This window comes from Chrysemys picta, chromosome 17 (assembly GCF_011386835.1).
Source record: "Chrysemys picta bellii isolate R12L10 chromosome 17, ASM1138683v2, whole genome shotgun sequence".
NCBI classification, from domain to species: Eukaryota; Metazoa; Chordata; order Testudines; family Emydidae; genus Chrysemys; species Chrysemys picta.
In genome coordinates this window covers 20,498,942-20,526,916 of record NC_088807.1, presented here as the reverse complement: position 1 = coordinate 20,526,916, position 27,975 = coordinate 20,498,942, and the positions used below count along the sequence as shown (strand labels likewise).

The window sequence follows — 27,975 nt, the reverse complement described above, 5'->3', positions numbered from 1 at the left end:
GGGAAAAAACCAGCCAAGCGGTGTCCGGGCGAGCAGGGAGGAGACACGGGCCGGCGGATCGGCCATTCTGGAAGGAGGAGAGGAGAGGGGCCCTCCCCGGCCCCCCTGCCGGAGAAACTGGGGCGGGGGGGGAGGATCGGGGCTCCGGGCGCCCGGAGCCGAAGCAGACGCGTTTGGCATCGCGCTAACTTCGGATGCAACATGTGTAGCGGCTGCCGGGCGGCGGAGCTGGGGCTGCTGCAACCTTGAAGAGGGACAGACGGGGGGCGGCGATGTCGCCTCCTGGGAGCTTTCCCCGCGGGGGGGTTTAGCCTGGGTTTTCTCCAGGCAGGACAAAGTGGGGAGGGGGGGAGGGGGAGGGAATCCGCCGCTGCCCGGGTTGCGGAGCGGGTGTTGCTCCGGATTTTGCACGGCTCCGGCTCTGCTGCAGAGGTTTCTGAGCTCCCAGCCCTGCTGTGCAACGGAGGTGTCATGAAAAGGTAAGAGGCTTCCCCCTTCCTCCTGGGCTAGGGCTGGGACACACTCACACCCCCAGACAGACTCACTGACACACACACACACACACACACACACAACCTGACACACACACCCTGACGCCCTGACACACACACTGACCCTGACACACACACACTGACCCTGACACACACACAGACACACAAACATCCTGACACACACACACAGACATTCTGACCCACATACACAGACACTCTGACACACAGGCACCCTGACACACAGAGACACATAAATAGACACCCTGACCCTGACACAGACACAAACACTCTGCCACACAGACACATATCAAAACACAGAGACATCCTGACAGACAACCTGACACAGACACCCTGACCCACAAATAGACACCCTGACCCAAACAGACAGACATACACTCAGACACCCTCACACACACACACACAGAGGTTATTATGCAGGTGCAGTAGGCACAGACGGATTGTGCATTTCTGGGCTGTGTGAGTGGCTTGTGGCTGTGCAGAGGCCATTTGGCTGTCAAGCAGCAGAGAGAATTTCTCTTTCATTATCTATTTATCCATCCCCAGACACAGCATCTATCTATCTATCTATCTATCTATCTATCTATCTATCTATCTATCTATCTATCTATCTATCCCCATCCACCCCATCTATCTATCTATCTATCTATCTATCTATCTATCTATCTATCTATCTATCCCCATCCACCCCATCTATCTATCTATCTATCTATCTATCTATCTATCTATCTATCTATCTATCTATCCCCATCCACCCCATCTATCTATCTATCTATCTATCTATCTATCTATCTATCTATCTATCTATCTATCTATCTATCCCCCATACATCCCATCTATCTATCTATCTATCTATCTATCTATCTATCTATCTATCTATCTATCTATCTATCTATCTATCTATCTATCCCCATCCACCCCCTCTATCTATCCCCACACAGCCCATCTATCTATCTATCTATCTATCTATCTATCTATCTATCTATCTATCTATCTATCTACATCCACCTCCTCTATCTATCTATCCCCATACACCCCATCTATCTATCTATCTATCTATCTATCTATCTATCTATCTATCTATCTATCTATCTACATCCACCTCCTCTATCTATCCCCATACACCCCATCTATCTATCTATCTATCTATCTATCTATCTATCTATCTATCTATCTATCTATCTATCTATCTATCTATCTATCTATCTACATCCACCTCATCTATCTATCTATCTATCTATCTATCTATCTATCTATCTATCCTCCCCTGCCCAAACTGCAGATTTTCTAGCTGTTTCCCCCCAGCAATGTGACTGTCTTGTCCCCATTCTCTGGGGCTGATCCCTATTTCCGCCTGGGGCATTTGGCTCCCCTGGCGGAGCAGGAATCGGGGCATCCCAGTCGCCTTTCCCAAAATGCCTCTCTGAAAGACAGACAGCCCCCTGCGCCGTTACCCCCTACCCCTGAGGCCGACGCTTTGGGGAGCTGAAGATCACGGCATTCCCCCGGTCCCTGCCACCTGTTCCTTGTGAGACAGGCACTATTTTCATTCTCGGCATTTCACCCGCCTTCTTCCATACATGACTGGTCCATATACCCTCAGTGGTGCTTGTATCCTGTCCAGATCAGAGCTGGGAAGCAACCCAGCAGGAAGCATAGCCAGACCAAGCAGTGCATGGGTGAGGCAGACAAACAGGGCTTCCTTCGGGTCCGGACGCTGGTCCGTATACACGCGCTAGTCCGTAGAGGCAGTTGTCATGCAGGTAAGCTGCCTCTTGTCTATAGGAGAAGGTGGAACCTGTCCTTAGGTGATCCTGTGAAGATCTCTGAGATAGGTTAGATGAAACTGGTCCATATAACTGGTCTCTACAGTGGGAGGTTGAATGGTTCCATATAAGCAGTCTCTATATTAGAAGGTACTCCAGCAAGATTGATTTGTCCATATAAGTGGTCTCTATACTATAGGGGAGTGCAGTGAGGGTGAAATGGTCTCTATGAGTAGTCCATATAACTAGTCTCTATGCAAGTGAGGGGTTTTGTGAGGGTGGAGTGGTCCATATAACTGGTCTCTATACATGGGGGAACTGTGAAGGTCTGTATGAACAGTCCATATAACCAGTATCTGCGAGTGATGGGGTCTGTGCAGGTGGAGCGGTCCATATGAGTGGTCCATATAACCAGCCTCTATGCAAGGGAGTGATTTCATGAGGGTGGAGTGGCCTATATAACTGATCTCTATACAAGGGGAGGCTCTGTGGGGGTGAAGAAGCAGTCCATATAAGTGGTCCATATAACCCAGTCTCTATGCTAGAGGGATTTGTGTTGGATGTCTGGCATTGGATAGCCAGTGTGTATGGAGAAGCAGTCTCTGTGTAAGGATGGAGCGGTCTGTATGAGCAGTCTATATAACCAGTCTCTATGTAGGGGTGGACTTTGTGTGGGTGGAATGGTCCATATAACCAGTCTCTATACAAAGGGTGTGGGGGTGGAGCAGTGTGTATGAACAATCCATATAACTAGTGTCTATGTGTGATGGGGGTTTATGGGGGTGGATCAGTCCATGTGCGTGGTCCATTGAACCAGTCGCTATGCTAGAGGGATATGTGTTGGGCATTTGGCATAGGGACGGGTAGGTTGTCTATACAGATAGGCAATCTCTATGCAAGGACTTGGATAGAGCAGTGTGTATGAACAGTCTATATAATCAGTCTCTATGCAAGAGGGGGTTCTGTGGGTGGGAAGAAGTCCATTGGAGTGGTCCATATAACCAGTCTCTATGAGACGGGGGCTCTGTGGGGTGGAGTTGTCCATTGGAGTGGTCCATTGAACTAGTCGCTATGCTAGAGAGGTTTGTGTTGGGTGCCTGGCATCAGTTCGGATAGCCAGTCCATATAGACTGGCGGTCGTTACACAAGAGCCTGGGGGCTCAGTGGGGGCAGGACAGTCCCTATCACTGGTCACTATAGGAGGGTGTACCTGGACGGGGTGTAAGAAGGATTTGAGTGGCAGCAGGACGAAATAGGAGTGATTTCTCAACTGGTCATTGTAATAATCACCACCTGTCTGGAGGTGAAAGGAGAAATGTCTCAGTCCCTTCAGGGAGCTGGCACTCTCCCTGTTCTGCAGTGAGAGAAACTGAGGCACACAGAAGGGAAGGGTCTCACTTGAGGGAGCTAGGATTTGAACCCAGGAGTCCTGAAGCCCACCCCATCCCCCACTTCAACCACTCTACGTCCCACTCTCCTCCCAGAATCTGCCCCCACATCCCTTTGCTCCCCTTCCCCTGGGGGCATCTTTCTTTCCGTCACACAGTCTGGAGCGGTTCACAGCCGTGCGGACGCACCTCAGGGCAGACAGGGCATGGGCCCCAAACTGGTGGTGAGTGTTGTAATCCAATTGTGCCAGCCACGTACCCAGTGGGAACCCCTCAGGCCCTACCACAGCCTTAACACAGAGTCACCGACAGTGCCGCTGGGCGCGCCAGTCTGTCTTGCCATCCAGGCGAGCCTGCCCTTGTGATAGATGGTCCCTTACACCAAAACTCGCAGCAATATTCAGGTTGCTCCCAGTCCCCAAGGCCTGGTCACTTACCCCAGGTCAATTGCACCTGAGATCTTGCAGCATTGACAACGCCTGTAGCCAATCCTGGAATAAACTAACTAAAGATTGATTCATTAGGAGAAAGAAATAGAGCAAGTGACAAGGTTAAAGCAGGTAAACACACACACACACACACTAAACTAACTAAAGATTGATTCACTAAGGGAAAGAAATAGAGCAACTGACAAGGTTAAAGCAGGTGAACACACACACACACTCACACACAAATGAGATACAGTTTTAGGTAGGGGTGCCAGAACAGGGGGCCTGGCCTCATCGCTTTTTATCAGGATGAGCGACGGAGGTGAGGGGGCAGAGAGGAGCGAGCGGGGGGCGGGGTCTTGAGGGGAAGAGGTGGCAGCGGGGCCTTGGGTGAAGAGGCGGTGTGGGGGCGTGGCCTCAGGGAGAAGGGGTGGGGCTTTAGGGGAACAGGCAGAACCAGGGGCGGGGCCACGGTTCAGGTGCCGATGGCCCACCCTCGTTTAGGAAGATTCCCCCGCTCCTGGTCTTCGGGTCCAGGACAGTAGCTGCTCTGATGTGCAAGCTCTGTATGACCTTGAGGACTGACCCAAGCCAATTACCTTGGGGATCCCTTGCTTATGCTTAGAAATACGCCACAGTTTTCTTTTGCTCAGGGATTTTTATTCCCTCCCCCCGGAGTTCAGAGCTGTGATGGGACGTCCCCTCTTTGTGGGCATCTGGGGAGCCCTCACCAAAGTCTTTTGTCCCCTGATGTTCCATAATGGTTTGTCTGGCGTCTGCCGGCCTTCTTGTGCTGGGCAGGAGTCGATGCCTCGTGGGGTGGACTGGGATTTCTCTCCTGACTCGGGGAGGGGGTGTCCCAGCTTCAGAGCAAACAGGTTTAGAGTTACAGAGCAAATATTTTAAATATTACCTGGGAAGGTGGGACACAGGTGTGATAAGTGAGATTAAGGCAGGCAGCAATTTACAAGCATTTTGTATTAAATCTGCTGCCTGTTTTACGGCTGTAACACACCAGTGAGCCAGGCTGGTTTCCAGCGACACATTTGTCAGTGTTCAGTGAGGCGCGCTGGCACCTCCTCTGCCAGTGTCACACTTCCCTTCTTCGCGCCAACTGGCAGCACCCCATGCCCCCATCCCAGCAAATCCCCAGTCCCAACCTCCTTTCTGGGGCACCTGGACTCCTGGGTCCTGTGACCTCCCCCTGCTCAAAGTTACCCCCCTTCTTCTCAGACACCCACCCGGACTCCTGGGTCCTATCCTCAGAGATCATCCCTGGCCTGGGGCACCTGGATTTCTGGGTCCCCATCAACACCAAGGTCTCCTCAGCTTTCCCTTCTGAAATGCCAGGACTCCTGGGTCCTCCAACCCCTGCCCTTCCCTACCCCAATGTCGGGGAGACACAGGGCTAGTGCGGGGGGAGACACTCCCCCTTCCAAGGAACTCCCAGAAACAGGCATTCATGCACAGTCAAAGCACACACATAAAAAGAGATACCAGGGATTTGTGCACCTACAGTCGGACTCTATATACCCCCCTCACAAGCGGAGTCCAGAAACAGACAGACAGACATACACAGTCAGACGCAGAGCCCAGAGACAGGCAGTCTCACACAGTCAACAGGCAATCACACACATACAGTCAAACACAGAAGCCAGAGACAGATGGTAATGCACACACAGTCAGACGCAAAGCCCAGAGACAGGCAGTCTCTCTCTCTCTCTCTCTCTCTAACACACACACACACACTCAACAGGCAGCACTCACACATGCACACTTGGATCTAAGCCCATTGATATTTGAACTATGGGCCTTGAATTGGGCTTTGCAGTTTCTGTCCCAGGGCAGGACATCAAACCCCACAGCCGGTTGTATTATGTCCAAGTTGGCCTGTCACCTGTAGAGAACAGAACAGCTGTTCCCTTCCTCATGGGGTGGCCTTCCCACAAGGGTCCTGCTGTCACATGGGAGTAGTGTGAATTTCACATGGCAAAGAGATTTTGGCATGTTCCAACCAGTTGACGTCAGTTGGAGGAGCCACTTGTAGCTAGGGACAGAATCTGTGTGCAAATTACAATGCATCTGCGCACACAGCCAATACAGCATGTAGTCGACATCCCACCCAATATTCTCTGCATGTCACAACTCCGCCTGTAGTGTTACACTCGTGTGCAGAGAGAGTGTCTTGAGAAATGTAACTACATATGCTCTGAAGGACACACACATGTTCAGACTGTACCTCCACACCCTCATAAAGATGCCGTACTTACACACTGGCATGCTATAGGTGCACACCCTCTCTGACTGTAACCACTCGCTCTCTCGCTCTCTCTGTCACTCAAACAGTACCTATACACTATCATAAAAACACCTTCACACTGGAGCTACATACACTCATAAATACCCTCTCTGACTGTGCCTACATACTTTTGCACTGTAGCTACATCCCTTCATGCTGTCCTTACACACCTTTCCAGACTACCCCTATAACCATCCCTAGTGTAGCTACACACAATACTCTACTGATACACAGCCTATAAATGTATTTTCAGGCTGTACCTACACACTTTCATAGTATAGGTAGGTACACAACTGTGCCCTCTCAGGTGGAAGCCACATAGTTTCACACTGGACTGACACCTACATCCCTTCATACTGTATTTACACCCCAACATAAACATATTTTCAGACTGTATCCATAAACCCACAGATTGTGCCTTTGCACCTGCAACAATACATAGTCACGCTGTACCTACATTTTTACACTGTGGTTATACATCCATATAAATACACTTGCAGGCTCCAGCAACGTATATACAGTACAGTTACCTATTTTCACGTTGTACCTACACAACATCATAAATCAACTTTCTCACTGTACTTATACATCTTCAGATTTTCAGGCTGTACCTACACATCCCTATAATACACAGTCACACTGTATCTACACCTGAGCAGACTAGAAAAACACTTCCCCCCGTACCCTTTCATGCTGTACCTACAGCAACTTCAGGCCACAAGTGTGAGGCAGTCACACTGATCCTATAGCTCATACATAGCACTGTTCACCATCAAACACCACCACTGCAGACACCTCAGCAACAGGCAGCCTACATCCATCTCTTCGCCTGTCCCCTTGTCAATCGCTCCACCTGTCTTTTTGTCCATCCCTCCACCTGTCTCTCTGTCTGTCTCCTTGTCCATCCCTCCACCTGTCTCTCTCTCCATGCTTCTATCTGTCCCCTTGTCCATCCCTCTGTCTGTCTCTGTCCATGCCTCTGCCTGTCCCCTTGTCTGTCCGTCTGCACCTCTGCCTGTCCTCTTGTCTGTCCCTCTGCCTGTCTCTGGTCCATCCTTCCTCCTGTCTCTCTCGCCACCTGTCCCCTTCTCTGTCTCTCTGTCTGCACCTCCGCCTGTCTCTCAGTCCATCCTGCCACCTGTCTTTCCTATGTCGCCAAGGCCTCTGTCTGCCTGTTTTCCTCTCCCCCCCCCCCCGCAGCTCTCTGGCACGATCCCCCACCCCACCCCCTGCTCTAGTTCCCAGAATAACCCTCTAATAGGTATTTATGAGAATGTTTCCCCTGCCCTGGTTGAAGCACAGAGCCCGGCTATTAGCCGTTCTGCTATGGCCGAGCTGAACCAGCTGCAGCGAGCGAGACCAGCCCCTTGATTAGGATCCAGAAAAGGGGGAGTAGAGGGGGGGAGGGAGAGAGAGAGCCACCAGAAAAAGTCTCTTTGCTCCCTCACTGCACAAAAGACAGCCTCTGTCCAGGGCACTCCCTTGCTTGGCACTGAGACAAGGCCCCTCTGGGGTGGGCGTGGGGGTTGGGTATCCGGGGACCCTGGGCCCGGCTCTGGGGTGAGCGTGGGGGCTGGGTATCTGGGGACCCCAGGCCCGGCGCTGGGATATGGCCCCTCTGGGGTGGGCGCGGGGGCTGGGTATCCAGGGACCCCTCGCCCGGCACTGGGACACAGCCCCTCTAGGGTGGGCGCGGGGGCTGGGAATCCGGGGACCCCGGGCCCGGCGCTGGGATATGTCCCCTCTGGGGTGGGCACGGGGGCTGGGTATCTGGGGACCCCGGGCCTGGCGCTGGGACACACGGCCCCTCTGGGGAGGGCGCGGGGGCTGTGGGTGGGTGGCCGCATGTCCCATCACCCCAGGGCCGTGTAGGTTTCCATGTTTCCCTCCAGCTGAGACACGAAGCGAGCCGGGGAAGAATGAAAGCGAGCGAGGCCGGCGCGGCGCCGTGGCCCCAGGGGGGAGAGGAAATCAATACCCTGCCAGCAGGCGCAGGAGAGGGGCGGGGGGCGAGGGGGGATGCGCGGGGCAGAGAGCGGGAGGAGGGGGTGAGAGAACACAGACGGCAGATGAATGAGGGCTCCTGGAGCGGGACTGGCTGGCTGGCTCGATTGGCAGGACTCCTGGGTTCTCTCCACGGCTCAGGGAGGGGAGTTGGGCCTAGTGGTTGCGGGGGGAGGCGGGTTGGGAGCCAGGACTCCTGGGTTCTCTCCATGGCTTGGGGAGGGGAGCGTGCTCGCGTATCTGTATCTTAGGGTGTCTCTCTGTGTGTGTTTTTCTCCATCTAAGCCCTTTGGGCTGTTTGTATCTGGCGGAGTTCAGGTGTAGGTTTCTCGAGGGAGGGGGGTGCGTTAGTATCTATTGTCCAGCATTTTGGGGAGATGCATGTGTACATGTATGTGAGCCATGTGTGTCTGATTGGGGGGGCAGGGAAGGGAGGGGGCAGGATACCGGGGTAGATGGGGACATGGCTGTGATCAGGGATGGCAGGGACAGGGTAGGATACCAGGGTTATACATGGCCCTTGTCTCCGATCAGGGATGGCAGGGACGGGGCGGGATGCTGGGGTAGATGGGCCCGCGTCTCCGATCAGCGATGGCAGGGACAGGGCGGGATGCCGGGGTAGATGGGCCCTTGTCTCCGATCAGGGATGGCAGGGACGGGGCGGGATGCCGGGGTAGATGGGCCCTTGTCTCCGATCAGGGATGGCAGGGACGGGATGCCCGGGTAGATGGACCTGTGTCTCCAATCAGGGATGGCAGGGACGGGGCGGGATGCCGGGGTAGATGGGCCCTTGTCTCTGATCAGGGATGGCAGGGACGGGGCGGGATGCCGGGGTAGATGGGCCCTTGTTTCCGATCAGGGATGGCAGGGACGGGATGCCCGGGTAGATGGACCTGTGTCTCCGATCAGGGATGGCAGGGACGGGGCGGGATGCCGGGGTAGATGGGCCCTTGTCTCCGATCAGGGATGGCAGGGACGGGACGGGATGCCCGGGTAGATGGACCTGTGTCTCCGATCAGGGATGGCAAGGACGGGGCAGGATGCCGGGGTAGATGGGCCCACGTCTCTGATCAGGGATGGCAGGGACAGGGCGTGATGCCCGGGTAGATGGACCCGTGTCTCCGATCAGGAATGGCAGGGATGGGGCGGGATGCCCGGGTAGATGGACCCGTGTCTCCGATCAGGAATGGCAGGGATGGGGCGGGATGCCCGGGTAGATGGGCCAACGTCTCCGATCAGGGATAGCAGGGACGGGGCGGGATGCCCGGGTAGATGGACCCGTGTCTCCGATCAGGAATGGCAGGGATGGGGCGGGATGCCCGGGTAGATGGGCCAACGTCTCCGATCAGGGATAGCAGGGACGGGGCGGGATGCCCGGGTAGATGGACCCGTGTCTCCGATCAGGAATGGCAGGGATGGGGCGGGATGCCCGGGTAGATGGGCCAACGTCTCCGATCAGGGATAGCAGGGACGGGGCGGGATGCCGGGGTAGATGGGCCCTTGTCTCTGATCAGGGATGGCAGGGACGGGGCGGGATGCCGGGGTAGATGGGCCCTTGTTTCCGATCAGGGATGGCAGGGACGGGATGCCCGGGTAGATGGACCTGTGTCTCCGATCAGGGATGGCAGGGACGGGGCAGGATGCCGGGGTAGATGGGCCCACGTCTCCGATCAGGGATGGCAGGGACAGGGCGGGATGCCCGGGTAGATGGACCCGTGTCTCCGATCAGGAATGGCAGGGATGGGGCGGGATGCCCGGGTAGATGGGCCAACGTCTCCGATCAGGGATAGCAGGGACGGGGCGGGATACCGGGGTAGATGGGCCCACGTCTCCGATCAGGGTTGGCAGGGACGGGGCGGGATGCCAGGGTAGATGGGCCCACGTCTCCAATCAGGGATGGCAGGGACAGGGCGGGATGCCCGGGTAGATGGGCCAACGTCTCCGATCAGGGATAGCAGGGACGGGGCGGGATGCCCGGGTAGATGGACCCGTGTCTCCGATCAGGAATGGCAGGGATGGGGCGGGATGCCCGGGTAGATGGGCCAACGTCTCCGATCAGGGATAGCAGGGACGGGGCGGGATGCCGGGGTAGATGGGCCCTTGTCTCTGATCAGGGATGGCAGGGACGAGGCGGGATGCCGGGGTAGATGGGCCCTTGTTTCCGATCAGGGATGGCAGGGATGGGATGCCCGGGTAGATGGACCTGTGTCTCCGATCAGGGATGGCAGGGACGGGGCAGGATGCCGGGGTAGATGGGCCCACGTCTCCGATCAGGGATGGCAGGGACAGGGCGGGATGCCCGGGTAGATGGACCCGTGTCTCCGATCAGGAATGGCAGGGATGGGGCGGGATGCCCGGGTAGATGGGCCAACGTCTCCGATCAGGGATAGCAGGGACGGGGCGGGATACCGGGGTAGATGGGCCCACGTCTCCAATCAGGGATGGCAGGGACAGGGCGGGATACCGGGGTAGATGGGCTCTCGTCTCCGATCAGGGTTGGCAGGGACGGGGCGGGATGCCAGGGTAGATGGGCCCACGTCTCCAATCAGGGATGGCAGGGACAGGGCGGGATACCGGGGTAGATGGGCCTGCGTCTCTGCACAGTGGTGTCGCTGGGGGGGTTAAGCCCGGGATCTATGGAATCTGTTATCCTTTATGAGCTGTAATTTCCGGAGCTGGCAATCAGTGAAAGTGTTTCTATTCCCGGGCGGATAATCAGGGCCGGCAGTTTACTCTGTTAATCAGCACCTTATGTTAGCGCCTTCCCGCCCCCCAGAGCCAGCTGTGGGACAGCAGGAACGTGCTGCTAACCAGACTGCACAGGAGGGGGTGGGGAATGGGAGATGGGGCCTCTCCCCTCCAGGGGGCGCTGGCTCCCATCCAGCCCCAGCGCAGGGACTGGTTGGCTCCGGGGGCGGGGGGAGAATGGGACATGGGGGCCTTTCCCAGGGATGGGGGACCCTGTATGTGTGCTGGGGATGACCGTGAAATATTTAGGAACCTATATAATGTTCCCTCAGTTCTGCTGCTGACAAGAATGATCCCCGGACGCCTGGGTTCTGCCTTCCTCCTCCACCTGTCCTCACTCCCATAAGGCATCAGAGAGCCACAGAAGTGGACTTTACACAGAGGGAGCAACTCGGACCATTAGACCCCTCCCCCTCCCAGAGCCAGGGATAAAACCCAGGCGTCCTGGATCCCAGCCCCCTTCCCAATCACTAGACCTCACTCCCCTCCCCGAGCTGGGGAGAGAACCCAGGAGTCCTGGCTCCCCTGAGGTGGATGCTTCTTGGGGTGGGAGTGGGGTGTCAGGTCCCCAGCTTGAACGAGGTGGGAGCCGTATGTGTATGTGGAGGGGGAGGGGTGGAATTGCCGCAGGGGGGCCTTTGGGAGATGGGGCTAAGCGGGGGAAGGGCTGTCTCTCTTTGCCCCTGCGCCCCGCCCCGGCCAATGGGTGGGGCTGGGCTGGCCCTTGCCAGGCAGGGAGCCCATCCATCAATGCAGGCCCTGGCTCAGCCGGCAAGGCAGAGAGCAGTCTGCTCCCACCAGGCTCAGGGGTGAGCCGCAGGCCCATCTACCCCGGTGTCCCGGCCCCTCTGTGTCCCCTGGATTAGATCCTGGGGCCCATCCAAGCCTGCAATCCATTGTGTGGTTGCACCCAGTCACTTAGCAGTAGCTAAAGTAGCGCCCCCAATGGGGCCTTTCCCCTCTAGGGGGCGCCAGCTCCCATCCGGTCCCAGGATGGGGGATGCTGCATAGTCACATGAGCCTAATTCTCTCTCTCTTTCCTTCCTTGTCTCCCCTCCTCTATCTCAATCCTTCCCTCCCCACCCATCCCCCCTCTTTTATGCCCCCTCTTACTTCCCTTCTCCCTCTCCCCTTCCCTCTGATTCCCCCTCCCCTGGAATCACCCTCCCCCTTCGATGCAGGGGAAGTGGTGAGGCCCTGCGAGATGAGCCTGTCCCCTGGCCCCCCCGCTGCTAGGATGCTCTTTGTGCTGGCTCTGGCCTGCGCCAGCCCCTTCCTGGATCTGCGCCCGGACGGGCCGCGCTCGCTCAACGTGGCCATCATCTTCAGCGGCTCGTCCTACACGCCCGAGAGCGCCCGCTTCGCCCCCACCGCCTTCCGCAACTTCTCCATGGAGGTGAACCCTGTCTCGGTACTGCTCAACGACACCAACCCCCGCAGCCTCATCGTGCGCCTGTGCGACGTTCTCTCCTCCCTGCGCATCCACGGCGTGGTCTTCGAGGACGACACACGCACTGAGGCCGTGGCCCAGATCCTGGACTTCATCTCGGCCCAGACCTCAGTGCCCATCATTGGCATCAACGGGGGCTCGGCCATCGTCCTCACACCCAAGGTGAGGGGGTCGCTGGGCTCCAAGCCTGCCCCTATTTGCCACACACTTATCCCTGTAATCCCCACCCAAATGCCCAACTCAATCCAACCATGCTCAACTCACCCCACAAAACCACACTCAACCCAACTGGAATCCCGCTCAACTCAACCCAACCCTAACCCAACCTGAACACACTCAACCCCTACCCAATCCATCCCAAACCAACCACACTCAACCCAACCTCAACGCAACCAATCCCAACCAGACCACACTCAACCCAACCCCATCCCACTCAACTGAACCCAACCCCAACCCAGCCTGACTACACTCAACCCCAACCCAACCACACTCAACTCAACCTAACCACACTCAACCCAACCCCAAACCAACCCCACTCAACTCAACCCCAAGGACAATCAACTAAACCCAACCACACTCAACCCCTGCCCATCCCATCCCAACCTGACCACACTCAACCCCAACCCAAGCCATCCCAAACCAACAACACTCAATCCAACACCAACCCAACCACACTCAATTCAATCCAACCACACTCAACCCAACCAAACCCCAACCCAACTCAACCACATTCAACCCATTCCAACCCAAGCCAACCAGACCACACTGAACTCCAACCCGACACAACCACACTCAACCCATCCCAATCTCACCTCAAACCAACCTCAATCCAACTCAGTTCATTCACACTCAACCCAACTGCAACTCAGTTGACTCATCATCTTGACCCAAACTTCAGTGCCCAACATTGGATTCAACAGGGGTTCAGCCATCATGCTTACATCCAAGGGGAGGGGGTTGCCAGGCCCCACACCAATACCTATATGCCCCCACACTCATCCCTACACACCTCACCCATATCTCCTGATTCCAACCTAACCCTAACTCAACCCAGTGCATGCAACAAAACTCAACCTAACCCAACCCAACCCAACTTACCCAACACAACATAACACAGCCCATCCCGACATAATGGAGAACAACATACACATCCCTTCCTGACCCAACCCAACCCGCCGAGCCCAATGCAACCCAAACCAATCAACATAACCCAACCCAACCCTATACACTCAGTCTAACCCAGTGCAGCCTATCATCTCAGCCCACACCTTCATGCCCCTGTGCCTACCATTGGCAGTGTAGACGTCAGGTTTGGATTGAGACACATCAGCGGACCTGTGGAGGGGTAAGGGGAAGCCCAGGTGAGGAATTTTACAGAGGCTGTGGTTCAGGTTTGAGATGTATCAGCAGAGCTGCAGGAGGAGGGGCAGCCCAGGGCTAGGCTAGCAGGGGCCTGTGGGTCTGGACTGAGGGGCATTGGCAGAGCTGGGAGGGGGAATCCCACGGCTGGGATGATAGGAGGCTGCAGGTCAGGATTGAGGACCAGCCCCTGACCTCCCCATTTTCTCCCTGCCCAGGAGAAAGGCTCCACCTTTCTGCAGCTGGGCTCATCGACGGAGCAGCAGCTGCAGGTGATGTTCGAGGTGCTGGAGGAGTACGACTGGACGGCCTTCGCTGTCATCACCACCCTCTTCCCCGGCTACGAGGACTTTGTGGATTATATCGAGGTGCTGACCGACAGCAGCTTCATTGGCTGGGAACACCGGGGCGTCCTGACCCTCAACCTGACCGATGACCCTGACGGCTCCCGGCTCAGGCGCCAGCTGCGGGAGATCCCTGCCCAGATCCGCCTGCTCTACTGCTCCCGCGAGGAGGCGGAGAGCATCTTCCAGGCAGCGCGGGACGCCGGCCTCACCGGACCTGGCTATATCTGGTTCATGGTGGGCACGAACCTGGGTGGCACTGACTACATGCCTGAGCACCTGCCCGTCGGCCTCTTCACAGTGCTGTCGGCCGGCTGGCGGGACGACCTGCACCACCGCGTCCAGAACGGGGTGGCCATCATTGCCAAGGGTGCCGAGGCACTCTCCAGGGACTACGGCTTCATTCCCGAGTTCAACAACGACTGCCGGGCACCCAACCTCAGCCAGATCCATGAGAACCTCCACCGGTGAGTTGAGGGAGGCGGGGGACAGAGTGGGGGATGGAAAGCTGGGAGAATGTGGTGCCCATCAACGCGATCCCAACTCAACTCAACCCCAGCCACAACCCAACAGAACCAACTCAGAGGGATGGGTGGGCAGATCTACGGGAATCTGGTGCCCATCAGTGTAATCCCAACCCAACCCCACCCCGTGCAACCCACCTCAACCCCAATCCACCTCAGTCAACCCCAACTCAATATAACCAACCCAACAGCAAATCCACAACAACCTGTACTGATGAGTGTGATGGGGGCAGATATGCCCATCAGCAGAATTCAACCCAACGCCAATCCAATTCGCCCCAACCCAGTCCAGCCACACTCAACCCAACCAACATAACCAACCCAATGGGGAAGGGGACAGATCTATGACAACCTGCAATGCCCTGGAGACTGGAGTAGAAGAGGAAATGGGACATGGGGCCTTTCCCTTCTAGGGGGCACTGGCTCCAGGGTAGGAGTTTACCTGGCTTAGTGGGGCAACAAGACAGAGGGGCACCAGCAGAGCTGGGGGGTTCTGGGTCCCCCTTAACTCTCTCCCCACCACCAGGTATTTCATGAACATCACATGGGGGCAAAAGGATTTCTCCTTCAATGAGGACGGCTACCTCATCAACCCATCGCTGGTCGTCATCTCCCTCAACAAGGAGCGCACTTGGGAGGTGGTGAGTACCTGACCCTGCCCACCTGTCTGTCCCGCCCTCTGCCAAAGGCTTACCCTGCCCACTGCTGGAGCCCCACCCTATCCCTCTGCCCCACCCCTTACCAGAGCTCCACCCTATATCTATGCCATGCCCCCAGCTCTGTGCCCCTCCCCCTAACAATGTCTCCCAACCTCCATCTTTCTGCCCAGTGGTTTGGAGGTGGGTTTGGGGTCAAGCTTGGAGGGACAGGTCTGGGGCGGGGGCTGAGTTTGATGGGCAGGTTTCGGGGGTATCAGTGAGTTTGGAGGGAGACTGGGGATGAGTCTCAGGGAGACTGGGGGTGAGTTTTAGGGGGAAGATTTTGGGTTGAGTTTGGGGACAGGCCTGAGGGGTGTCAGTGAGTTTGGAGGGGCAGTTTCAGGAGATTGGAGGTGAGTTTTAGGGGGAAGATTTTGGGGTGAGTTGGGGGCAGGCTTGGGGGGTGTCTGAGTTTGGGGGCAGGCCCGGGGGGTGTCGGTGAGTTTGGGGGGTGTTGGTGAGTTTGGAGGGGCAGTTTCAGGAGATTGGGGGTGAGTTTTAGGGGGAAGATTTTGGGGTGAGTTGGGGGCAGGCTTGGGGGGTGTCTGAGTTTGGGGGCAGGCCTGGGGGGTGTCGGTGAGTTTGGGGGGTGTTGGTGAGTTTGGAGGGGCAGGTTCAGGGAGATTGGGATGATTTGGGGGAAGGTTTGGGAAGCATGGGGTGATTTGGGGGGCAGGGTTGAGGAATTTAGGGGGTGAGTTTAGAGGGGAAGTTTTGAGGGGCAAGGGTGACTCTGGGGTGTATCCGGTGGTGCTGGGTGAGTTTGGCGGGACCAGGGCTCAGGCCCTAGGCAGGGACCCCCAGTGAAGCCCCTCCCCCCATCCCCGTGTAGGTCGGGAGCTGGGAGCACCAGATCCTACGCATGAAGTACCCGGTCTGGTCGCGCTATGGCAAGTTCCTGCAGCCGGTGGACGACGACCAGCACCTGACGGTGGCCACGCTGGAGGAGCGGCCCTTCGTCATCGTTGAGAACATCGACCCGGCCACCGGCACATGCATCCGGGACTCGGTGCCCTGCCGCAACCAGTTGAACCGCACTGACAGGTACCCACGCTGCAAACTTCCCCATGGCAGTGCCCCCAGCCGGGCACGCTGACTAGCGCTGCAAGCTTCCCCTCGGCAGTGCCCCTGGCAAGGAGCTCCACCCAGTGCTGCGAGCTTCCCCGTGGCAGTACCCCCGGTGCTGCGAGCTTCCCTGTGGCAGTGCCACTGGCGCTGTGAGCTTCCCAGTGGCAGTGCCCCTGACAGGGAGCTCCACCCAGTGCTGAGAGCTTCCCTGTGGCAGTGCCCCTGGCGGGGAGCTTTGCCCAGTGCTGCGAGCTTCCTTGTGGCAGTACCCCCAGCGCTGTGAGCTTCCCCACAGTTGTGCTCTCTGTCCATCTCCATTTCTGTTTTGCTCCCTCCCCCTCCAGTCACCCCACGGACCCACTACTTTTTGAGAAGAAATGCTGCAAAGGATTCTGCATCGACATCCTCAAGCGCCTGGCTAAGACCGTGGGCTTCACCTACGACCTCTACCTGGTCACCAACGGCAAGCACGGCAAAAAGATCGATGGGGTCTGGAACGGCATGATCGGGGAGGTGAGACTCCCTGAGCCGGGGAGAGAACCCGGGAGTCCTGGCTCCCAGCCCCCCTCCTTCTAACCACTAAGCTCCACTCCCCTCCCCGAGCCAGGGAGAGAACCCAGGAGTCCTGGCTCCCAGCCCCCCTCCTTCTAACCACTAAGCTCCACTCCCCTCCCCGAGCCAGGGAGAGGACCCAGGAGTCCTGGCTCCCAGCCCACATAGGTTGGTGCCACTTTCCCCTTTCTTGGGGATCCTCAATTTCTCTGCCTCCCTCCAGAAATCCCTGGGCACCTTGGGGGTTTCTTTCAAAGACCCCCCAGATCTCACCTGGTTGCTTCCCCTCCCCCTCAAATCCTTTCCAGAAATACCCTGCTCGCTTTGGGGTCCCACCGTAGCTCCCCTGAACTGCACAGCTGGGTTACTGGGTAAGACGGCCTAGCATTGCATGGGAGAGGGAGAATGTCCCTATGAAGGCTCCGCCCCCCTCGCTGACTCCTCCCCCTTGGTCTTCCCCAAGGTGTTTTACCTGCGTGCAGACATGGCCATCGGCTCCCTGACTATCAACGAGGAACGCTCCGAGATCATCGACTTCTCCGTGCCCTTCGTCGAGACGGGCATCAGCGTCATGGTCTCACGGAGCAACGGGACTGTCTCGCCCTCCGCCTTCCTGGGTCAGCGCCTGCCGCCACCAGGGGGCGTTGTGGGAGCAGGGCAGAAACGCTGGCTGTGTGGGGAGCTCCAGCTACTCTGGCCCCAGCCTCTGCCAGCAAGGGGGGCTGTGGGGAATAGAACCCAGGAGTCCTGGCTCCCACCCCTCACCTTGCTCTAACCACTAGAATCCCTTCCCACCCAGATCTGGGAGAGAACCCAGGAGTCCTGGCTCCCCACCCCCTTTCTCTAATCACTAGGCCCCCCTCCCCTCCCAGAGCTGGGCATAGAACCCAGGTGTCCGAGCACTGACTGTTCCTTCCCCCGCAGAGCCCTACAGCCCAGCTGTCTGGGTGATGATGTTCGTCATGTGTCTGACCGTGGTGGCCGTCACCGTCTTCATCTTCGAGTACTTCAGCCCCGTGGGTTATAACCGCAGCCTGGCCGACGGGAAACGTGAGTCCCACCCTCACACCTGCTGCTCCGCCTGGGGACAGCAGGGGGCTGCGGGTCGGGAGTGAGGGGCACCAGTAGGGCTGGGGGGTGGGGGGGGCACAGAGGTGCTGTGCGGGCTGACCCTTCCCATGATGCTTTGCAGGCACGGGGGGCTCCAAGTTCACCATTGGCAAGTCCATCTGGCTGCTCTGGGCTCTGGTCTTCAACAACTCGGTGCCGGTGGAGAACCCCAAGGGCACCACCAGCAAGATCATGGTGCTGATCTGGGCCTTCTTCGCCGTCATCTTCCTCGCCAGCTACACGGCCAACCTGGCCGCCTTCATGATCCAGGAGGAGTACGTGGACACGGTGTCGGGGCTGAGCGACCGCAAGGTGAGGCTCCCGCTTCTGCTGCCTGCCCAATCCCCGTCCCCACGGACCACCCCTCCCCTGCTGCCGGGAGCCGGGTGCAATCAATCCCTGGATGCTGTGAGATCCAGCCTGCGGTGATCCCGGGATCTCGCTGGGGTCAATACAGGCCTAGGGTGCAACAGAGCCCGTCTAGACAGATCCGCTCGATCCCTGGATCTCAATAGAGCCAATCCAGCCAGATCCAAACACCCCACCGGTCTCGCTAGACCACAGGTCCAGTGGGTCCATGGATCTCAGCAGAGCCGATCTAGACTGATCCAGTTGATCAGTGGATCTCAGGAGAGCCAGTCTCATGAGATCCAGTCACTTCATAGATCTGATCTAGTTTGTCAGACAGTAGATCTTGCTAGATCCAGTCTAGCCTGATCATCTGATTGATCCATGGATCACAATAGAGCAGTATCACTAGATCTAGCTGGTCTATGGGTCACGGTAGATCCCAGGTGATCCATGGGTTGCGGTAGATCCTGTATGGCCCAGTCCAGCTGATCCGTGGGTCGCGGTAGATCCTGTATGGCCCAGTCCAGCTGATCCGTGGGTCGCGGTAGATCCTGTATGGCCCGGCCCAGCTGATCCATGGGTCGCGGTAGATCCTGTATGCTCGGCCCAGCTGATCCGTGGGTCGTGGTAGATCCTGTATGGCCCAGCCCAGCTGATCCGTGGGTCGCGGTAGATCCTGTATGCTCAGCCCAGCTGATCCGTGGGTCGCGGTAGATCCTGTATGGCCCGGTCCAGCTGATCCGTGGGTCGCGGTAGATCCTGTATGCTCGGCCCAGCTGATCCGTGGGTCGCGGTAGATCCTGTATGGCCCGGCCCAGCTGATCCGTGGGTCGCAGTAGATCCTGTATGCTCGGCCCAGCTGATCCGTGGGTCGCGGTAGATCCTGTATGGCCCGGCCCAGCTGATCCGTGGGTCGCAGTAGATCCTGTATGCTCGGCCCAGCTGATCCGTGGGTCGCGGTAGATCCTGTATGCTCGGCCCAGCTGATCCGTGGGTCGCGGTAGATCCTGTATGGCCCGGTCCAGCTGATCCGTGGGTCGCGGTAGATCCTGTATGCTCGGCCCAGCTGATCCGTGGGTCGCGGTAGATCCTGTATGCTCGGCCCAGCTGATCCGTGGGTCGCGGTAGATCCTGTATGCTCGGCCCAGCTGATCCGTGGGTCGCGGTAGATCCTGTATGCTCGGCCCAGCTGATCCGTGGGTCGCGGTAGATCCTGTATGGCCCGGCCCAGCTGATCGCCATAGACACAGTTTAGACAGAGCCAGTCGACCTGTCCCAGCGCTTCGAAAGTGCCTCACTTCCTGGTGGGGGCAGGAACACGCGGTGGGGATGGAGGGGGACAAGCCTGAGTAGACAAGTGTTTAGGGGCCGCACGCCTCCCTGCGGGGAGTGACTAATCGCTGCCCCCCCAGTTCCAGAAGCCGCAGGACCAGTACCCGCCGCTCAAGTTCGGCACCGTGCCCAATGGCAGCACGGAGAAGAACATACGCAGCAACTACCCCGACATGCACAACTACATGGTGAAGTACAACCAGCGCAGCGTGGAGGACGCCCTGCAGCACCTGAAGTCGGGGTGAGGGCTGGGCTGGGAGGGTGGGCGAGGGCAGGAGGTGGGGCAGGGCCAGGAGGGGGCGGGGCCCGAGGGAGATGGGGCGGAGATGGGGCAGAGCCAGGAGGAGGGGGTCGGCCAGAGGGAGATGGGAAGGGATGGAGCCAGAGGGAGATGGGAAGAGGATGGGGCCGAAAGAGATGGGGCAGGGCCAGGAGGAGGGGGCGAGGGCAGGAGGAGGGGCAGGACTGGAGGGAGGTGAGGCAGGGCCAGGACAAGGGGGGCGGAGGGAGATGGGAAGAGGGAAGGGCCAGGAGGAGATGGGGAAGGGCCAGGAGGAGGGGGCAGGGCTGGAGGGAGGTGGGGCAAGGCCAGGAAGGGTCGGGGCCACAGGGAGATGGGGAAGAGGGCGGGGCCATGGGCAGGGGGTGGAGCCAAAGAGGTGAAGGGCGGGGGGAAGTGGGGCGGGGCTGGGAGCTGGGGGAGCAGGCAGGATTAGAAGGGTATTACCCTGCCCCACACCTCTAACCCCTGCCTCCAAAAAGCTGCCGTTGTCCCTCCCCCCCCCCCACTGCCCCCCAGGAAGCTGGACGCCTTCATCTACGACGCGGCCGTGCTGAACTACATGGCGCGGAAGGACGAGGGCTGCAAGCTGGTGACCATCGGCAGCGGGAAGGTCTTCGCCACCACCGGCTACGGCATCGCCCTGCAGAAGGGCTCCCGCTGGAAGCGCCCCATCGACCTGGCGCTGCTGCAGTTCCTGGGCGATGGTACGCGCCGCCCGGACGCCTGGGTTCTCTGCCCGCGCTGGGAGTGGAGTGGGGGCTAGTGGTTACAGCGGGGTGTGTGTGGGGGGGTCTGGGCACCCGGACACCTGGGTCCCATGCCTGCCTGCTGCCTTGCAGACGAGATCGAGATGCTGGAGCGGCTCTGGCTCTCGGGAATCTGCCACAACGACAAGATCGAGGTGATGAGCAGCAAGTTGGACATCGACAACATGGCGGGCGTCTTCTACATGCTGCTGGTGGCCATGGGGCTGAGCCTGCTCGTCTTCGCCTGGGAGCATCTCATCTACTGGAAGCTGCGGCACTGCATGCGCCACACCGGGCGGCTGGACTTCCTGCTGGCCTTCAGCCGGGTGAGGGCGGCGCTGCCTGTCTGCCCGCGGGCGCCCCCCCGCATCCCGCCCCTGGGCGCCCCTCCCTCTGCGTCCCGCCCACCGGCGCCCCCCTGCATCCCGCCCGCGGGCGCCCCTCCCTCTGCGTCCCGCCCGCCGGCGCCCCCCCCAATCCCACCCGCGGGCAGCCCTCCCTCTGCGTCCCGCCCGCCGGCGCCCCCCCCCACATCCCACCCACGGGCACCCCTCCCTCTGCGTCTCGCCCACGGGTACCCCTCCCTCTGCGTCTCGCCCGCCGGCGCCCCCCCCCACATCCCACCCGCGGGCACCCCTCCCTCTGCGTCTCGCCCACGGGTACCCCTCCCTCTGCGTCTCGCCCACGGGTACCCCTCCCTCTGTCCCCCTGCATACCTCCAGCTACCCACCTGCAGGAGACCCTCCCTCTGCACGCCGGCACCTCTCCCTCTGCCCCCTGCTGGCTGACATCCCACCCTCTGTCCCCCGCCTGCTGGCACCCCTCCCTTTCGTGGGCACCCCTCCCTCTACCCCCGCCCGTCAGCACCCGTCCCTCTGCCTCCCTGCATACCTCCATCCACCCACCTGCAGGCACCCCTCCCTCTGCCCTCCGCCTGCAGGCACACCTCTGTCCCCCATCGTCAGCTGCCCATCCCCCATCATCTGCCCGCCCCCATCTTCCACCAGCCCTACATCCACCCCCTATCCTCTGTCTGACCCCCCGTCACCCCCACCACACCACCGCCCATCCCATCCATCCCCCCATCTTCTGCTCCTCTTCCATAGGGTTACCATATCTAATAAATAAAAAAAGAGGACCCTCCACGGGCCCTGGCCCCGCCCATTTCCCCACCCCTAGCCCCGCCCTAACTCCGCCCCCTCCTCCCTCCCACTCCCAGCCAGGGGGAAAGGGCTGCCCCAGGGCTACCGGCTTCTGGGTTTGCCGGGCAGCCCCCAGACCCTGCGCCCCCGGCCGGCGCTTCCCCAGCGTAGCTGGAGCCCGGGAGGGGAAGCGCCCAGCCGGTGGCGCAGGGTCTGGAGGCTGCCCGGCAAACCGTGAAGCCGGTAGCGCTCGGGCTTTGGGCAGCCCCTATGCCTCCGGACCCTGCGCCCCCAGCCGGGCACTTCCCCTCCCGGCTCCGGCGGCGCAGGGTCCGGAGGCCCGGGGGGCTGCCCGAAGCCGGTAGCGCTCGGGCTGCCCGGCTCTTAAACAGAGCCAAAGAGTCGGGGAGGAGCAGAGCCGCCATTTTCCCGGACATGTTCAGCTTTTTGGCAATTCCCCCCGGACGGGGGTTTGACTGCCAAAAAGCCGGACATGTCCGGGAAAAAGAGGACATATGGTAACCCTACTCTTCCATCCATCCCCTCTCTCATCCTTCCCCCCCCACCGCTCCAGCTGCCCTCCCTCCCTCCAGCCACCCACCGTGGTGTCGCAACAATAACGGCCCCCCCTTGCTGCAGCGGTGTCCTTGTAACAACAGCCCCCCCTTGCTGCAGCGGTGTCTCTTCAATAATGGTCCCCCCTTGCTGCAGCGGTGTCACTGTAATAATGGTCCCTCCTTGCTGCGGCGGTGTGACTTCAATAATGGTCCCCCCTTGCTGCAGCGGTGTCACTGTAATAATGGTCCCTCCTTGCTGCAGCGGTGTGACTTCAATAATGGTCCCTCCTTGCTGCAGCGGTGTGACTTCAATAATGGTCCCCCCTTGCTGCAGCGGTGTGACTTCAATAATGGTCCCTCCTTGCTGCAGCAGTGTGACTTCAATAATGGTCCCCCCTTGCTGCAGCGATGTCAGTGTAATAAAGATCCCTGCTCTAGCATACCCTGCAGCGGTGTTGCTGCAATAATGGTTCCCCCAGATAGTGTTGCAGCAATAGCACTCCCCTGACACTCTCTGGGGCAGTGTCACGGTTATAGCGCTCCCCGCTGGGCAGAGCAGGTGCATTATCAGTCCCACCCCCTGCCTCACTTCTTCTCTCCCCCACCTCCAGGGCATGTACAGCTGCTGCACCAGCGAGGACCCCAAGATACCGGACCATCAGCAGCTGCCCATCCTGAACCACAGCTACCCCCCGCAACGCGGGGGGGCCACGGCCTTACCCAGCCCCCCCGCCCCGCCCCTGCCCTGCAGCAGCTTCCTGCCCCGGGACCGGCGCATTGTGGAGCGCTGGCGCCATGCCCGCAGCCCCAACTGCTACAAGGACCTGTACCCCCCGCCCGCCCCCTCGGAGCCCCCCAAAGCGCCCCCGCAGCGCCACGGCCTCCAGAACGCCTTCGCCGAGGGCTTCCACCGCTTCTACGGCCCCATCGAGCCCGAGGGGCTGTCGGACCACCTGGGGGCCGCCGGCGGGGCCCAGGCCAAGAAGCTGGGGCCCTGCCAGCTCTCCCCGCCCCTCCGGAGCCTGGAGAACCCCCCGTCCTACTTCGCCATCGTGCGGGAGAAGGAAGGTCCCGACCCGGGCGCCTCGGCCTGGCAAAGGAAGTCGCTGCGGGGACTGTACGAAAGTTTCCAGGCGGGCAAGGCCGGGAGCCGGACGCCGGAGGCCAAGAAACACAGCGGTGGGGGGCTGGGCAGCAGCTATGCCGCCCAGGGCCCCTGCGAGGTGGAGTGCGGCCGGCCGGCCCAGGAGCCGGGGCGTTACGGCTACACCCGGCTCTCCTACGAAGACGAGCGCAGCCCGCCCCTGGGGGCGGCACCCTGCGGGCGGGAGCGGCGCTACCGGCGCCCCGAGGAGCCACGGGACAGCGAGAGCCAGCCCTTGCTACGGCCCACCTGCCCGGCCGGCCGGTCCCACGTCTGCCGCAGCCGCTCCCGCCCGCCGCCTGCCGGCTTCCCCAGCCAGAGCCACTACGTGGAGCTCTCGGACTCGGACTCGGAGCCGTGCGAGCGGGATGGGCCGTGCCCGGAGGCCTCCCCCCCGGCCGGGGCGCCCCCGGCCGACGGGCACAGCTGCTGGTACGCGGCCCCCGATTTCTTCTGCACCTACCCCTCCCGGGAGCCCCCGCTCTTTGCCCCACACAAGCCTGTGCGCTACTGGTCGGCCGACAAGCTGGCCCCCTGCCGCTCGTGCCACCGGCTTTGCCAGCACTGCGCCAGCCTGGAGCTGCTGCCCCCCCCAACCCCGCCTTGTCGCAAGGAGGCCCGGGGCTACTTCAGCCGCTCCGAGGAGCGTCTGGAGCGCTGGCTGGACTGGGAACACCGCCTCTGCGGCCCCTACGGCTGCCTGGCACCCCGGCACCACCATGGCCTCTACCGGCGCTGCCACCACCACCACTCCTGCGAGCTGGGCCCGGCCAGTTCCCTCCTGCACCCCACCTCCCGCAGCCTGGAGGACCTTAGCTCCTGCCACCTTGTGCGCTGCGGCCTGGCTCCCCACCGCCTCGGCTTCTCCCCGCCCGAGTGCCTCCCGCCCCGCCTGAGCCGCAGCGGGGAGCTCTTTGCCCGCCGCGGCTCCGCCCACTTCTCCAGCCTCGAGTCTGAGGTATGACCCAGCCATGGCCGCGGGGGCGGGGGCGGGGGCAGGCAACGTGGGAGCTGCGGTGGACCTGGGGTGTATGGGGCCACGGCAGCTGATGCCACGGACGTGGGAACAATGCCACAGCTGCTCATGCCACGGAGGCCACCGCAGACCCGGGGGACGGTTTAGCTCCCGCCAGTGCCAAGGATCCATGGCGCGGTGTGGGGGGGTGTCACACGCCACAGTAGTGACGCTGCCACGGGGGGGCGGTGCCACGCCTGGTCCCACAGACCCATGGAGAGGCGGAGTCTGCCAAGGACCCTGGAGAGAGAAGGGAGCCGCCCGTGGGAACCGGGACGATGGTGGCCCCTGGCACCACGAATCCAGGCCGAGATGGACCCAGCTGTCGTGCCACGGATCCGGACGTCGCAGAAGCGGGGGTGGGGGGCGTCCCTGCCACGTCGGGGCGGCTGCCCCTGGTATCAGAAACCAGCGAGAGCCGGGATAGTGTCCCCCCGCCCCCACCCCACAGTGCAGCCAGAGGGGGATGGGCTGGATCCATCCACCAGGGAGCTGGCGGGGGGGGGTATCAGCCACATGGCCACGCTGCCCCCACCCCCGTCTTGTTTCCAAAGGGCTCTTCCACTGCATCGGGGGGGACACAATCTGGGGCGGTGGGATCGCAAAGGTGGGGGCTGGCGTGAAAGTAAAACATCGCGTCTGTGGCAGGTGGGGGGAAGCCTGGCCAGGACTTCGCCATGTGTGGGCCATGGGGGGGGGTGCCGTGGTGTCCCCCCCTTTCAATACACAACCGGGAGTAGCTGTTTCACCTTTTTAAAATCTCTATTTTTCGGGGGAGACAAAACTGTGATTTAAAAACCTGCAAAACTGAAACTGTGATTACCACCACGCCCCCGTCCGCCCCCTCATCCAGCGCTTCCCCCCTTTGTCCTTTTTCACTGGCACCTTTTTCACTGACCCCACCCCCCATCTTCCAGTTTATCCCCCCTCCCCATCCCCTCATCCCCCAACCCCTCTCCATCCATCCATCCCCCAACCCCTCTCCATCCCCCATCCTCCCACACCCCTCTCCAGCCATCCCCCCAACCCCTCTCCATCCCCCCACACCCCTCTCCAGCCAGCCATCCCCCTACCCCCTCTCCATCCCCCCAACCCCTCTCCATCCTCCATCCCCCCACACCCCTCTCCATCCACCCCCTCCATCCCCCATCCTCCCACACCCCTCTCCAGCCATCCCCCCAACCCCTCTCCATCCCCCCACACCCCTCTCCAGCCAGCCATCCCCCTACCCCCTCTCCATCCCCCCAACCCCTCTCCATCCTCCATCCCCCCACACCCCTCTCCATCCACCCCCTCCTTCCATCCATCCCCCCAACCCCCTCTCCAGCCATCCCCCCACATCCCTCTCCATCCACCCCCTCCTTCCATCCATCCCCCCAACCCCGTCTCCATCCAATCCCCCCACACCCCTCTCCATCCAACCCCTCCACCCCTCTCCATCCATCCCCACACAACCCCCTCCTCACATCCATCCACTCCCGTGTCCATCTGCCTTTGGTTCCCCTCACCCCGGTTATTTTCTTGGCTGTTGTTTCTTTTCAGCCATGGGGGCAGTTGGGGGGGGCAGGGAAGGGGCTGGCTTTGGGCCATGCTAACTGCTTGGGGGGGGTTTCTGGGGAGGGGGAAAGGAGCAGAGGGGACCGGAGCATCTGGGTACCAGAGGGGTGGGGTCTGGCTGGAGGGGGCAGGGTCTGGGGCCTGAGCTGTGTGTGTGGGTCAATGGGGAGCTCTCCAGCCAAAGCCATGGACTGAGGTGTGGGGGAGGGAGGGGAGGGACAGGGGCTGTGAGCCCTGAATTTGTTGGACCCAGGTGTCCTGGGAGAGTGGGGGGGGGATGTCAGTTTATCTGGGGGGGAGGGGTTCCTGGCCCCCCCAACCCAGCGTGGAGTACAGGGGGGGTCCAAACTCAGCCCCCCCCCGATGCACTGCATATGGGGTGAGGCCAGGAGCGGGGGGTGTCCAACACTGTCTGAACGTTCCTAATAAAGGCTTTTCTATTCCCGCTGGGCCGCAGCCCCGTGTCCTGTGTGTCGCAAAGGGGGAGCTGTGGGGTGGGAGCTGTTGCGGGGAGAGCTCCCGGCTACCCCAGACCCATCTCTGCCAGCAGGGGGCACTGTGGGGTGGGGGGGCTGGCCTAAGGCCAGACACCTGCCTGAGTCTGCAGAGATCCTGGGGGGAGGAGCTGGGAGCCAGGACGCCTGGGTTCTCTTCTCAGCTCTGGGAGGGGAGTGGCGCCTAGTGGTTAGAACAAAGTGGGGCTGGGAGCCAGGACTTCTGGGTTCTCTCCCTGGCTCTGGGAGGGGAGTGGGGCCTAGTGGTTAGAGCGGGGGGGGGGGGTGGACAGCGCCACGATTGGCTGGAGCTTTGGGGGAAAAGTTCATTTACATAGAAATTAAAAATTAAATTAGTGAGAAAATCTGTAATTCAGCTGGAAAATGTAATTACAGCGGGACCAGGGGCCCGGCGCTGTGACAGCGGGGGAGTGAGAGACGCACGTGACTCAACGCACCCTGGCAAGCCAGCTGTGGCAGCACCCGCCCACCACCACCCGCCTTACAAGAAGGCCCAGCTGTGTGTTCACACCAACCCTAATAGACATCCAGGCCCCCAGTACTCGCCCAACCACAGCATGAAAAGAGGACAACATCGTGCAGGCAAACCAGCACGGTGACGCACACCAACCACCCAGACTACAGTCGCACAGCAACGCATGCACAATCACCACACAAGACCTAGGCTAACCCTGCACAGCCACAGACACCAAAACCTAGACTACACATGCACAAAACACACACAATCACACCACCACCACCCAAAGACCTAGACTGCACCCACCAGCAACACCCACAATCATACCACTACACACCAACTCCTAGACCACACCCGCCCAGCAACACCCACAATCACACCACTACACACCAACTCCTAGACCACACCCGCCCAGCAACACCCACAATCACACCACTACACACCAACTCCTAGACCACACCCGCCCAGCAACACCCACAATCACACCACTACACACCAACTCCTAGACCACACCCGCCCAGCAACACCCACAATCACACCACTACACACCAACTCCTAGACCACACCTGCCCAGCAACACCCACAATCACACCACTACACACCAATCCCTGGAGTACACCTGCCCAGCA

General features: G+C 60.0%; 1 protein-coding gene across 1 annotated transcript; it reads left to right on the top strand.

Moving 5' to 3' along the window:
• The first annotated feature begins 196 nt into the window (after positions 1-196).
• Positions 197-26,821, top strand: GRIN2D (glutamate ionotropic receptor NMDA type subunit 2D). The gene is made up of 13 exons (XM_005312189.4): positions 197-479; positions 12,324-12,754; positions 14,170-14,762; positions 15,346-15,460; positions 16,350-16,561; positions 16,930-17,098; positions 17,601-17,754; positions 18,062-18,187; positions 18,330-18,559; positions 20,011-20,171; positions 20,730-20,917; positions 21,053-21,285; positions 23,270-26,821. Exons 2-13 carry the CDS (start codon positions 12,347-12,349, stop codon positions 24,764-24,766), a joined length of 4,086 nt encoding a protein of 1,361 aa, XP_005312246.1. The 5' UTR covers positions 197-479; positions 12,324-12,346; the 3' UTR covers positions 24,767-26,821.
• Positions 26,822-27,975: the final 1,154 nt, after the last annotated feature.

Excerpts from the sequence above, each read along its gene's own strand:
- GRIN2D (XM_005312189.4), top strand. The coding sequence starts at position 12,347 with ATGAGCCTGTCCCCTGGCCCCCCCGCTGCTAGGATGCTCTTTGTGCTG. Across the intron at positions 14,763-15,345 it reads ATCCATGAGAACCTCCACCG|GTATTTCATGAACATCACAT; the intron begins GTGAGTTGAGGG and ends CCCCACCACCAG. Across the intron at positions 16,562-16,929 it reads CAGTTGAACCGCACTGACAG|TCACCCCACGGACCCACTAC; the intron begins GTACCCACGCTG and ends CTCCCCCTCCAG.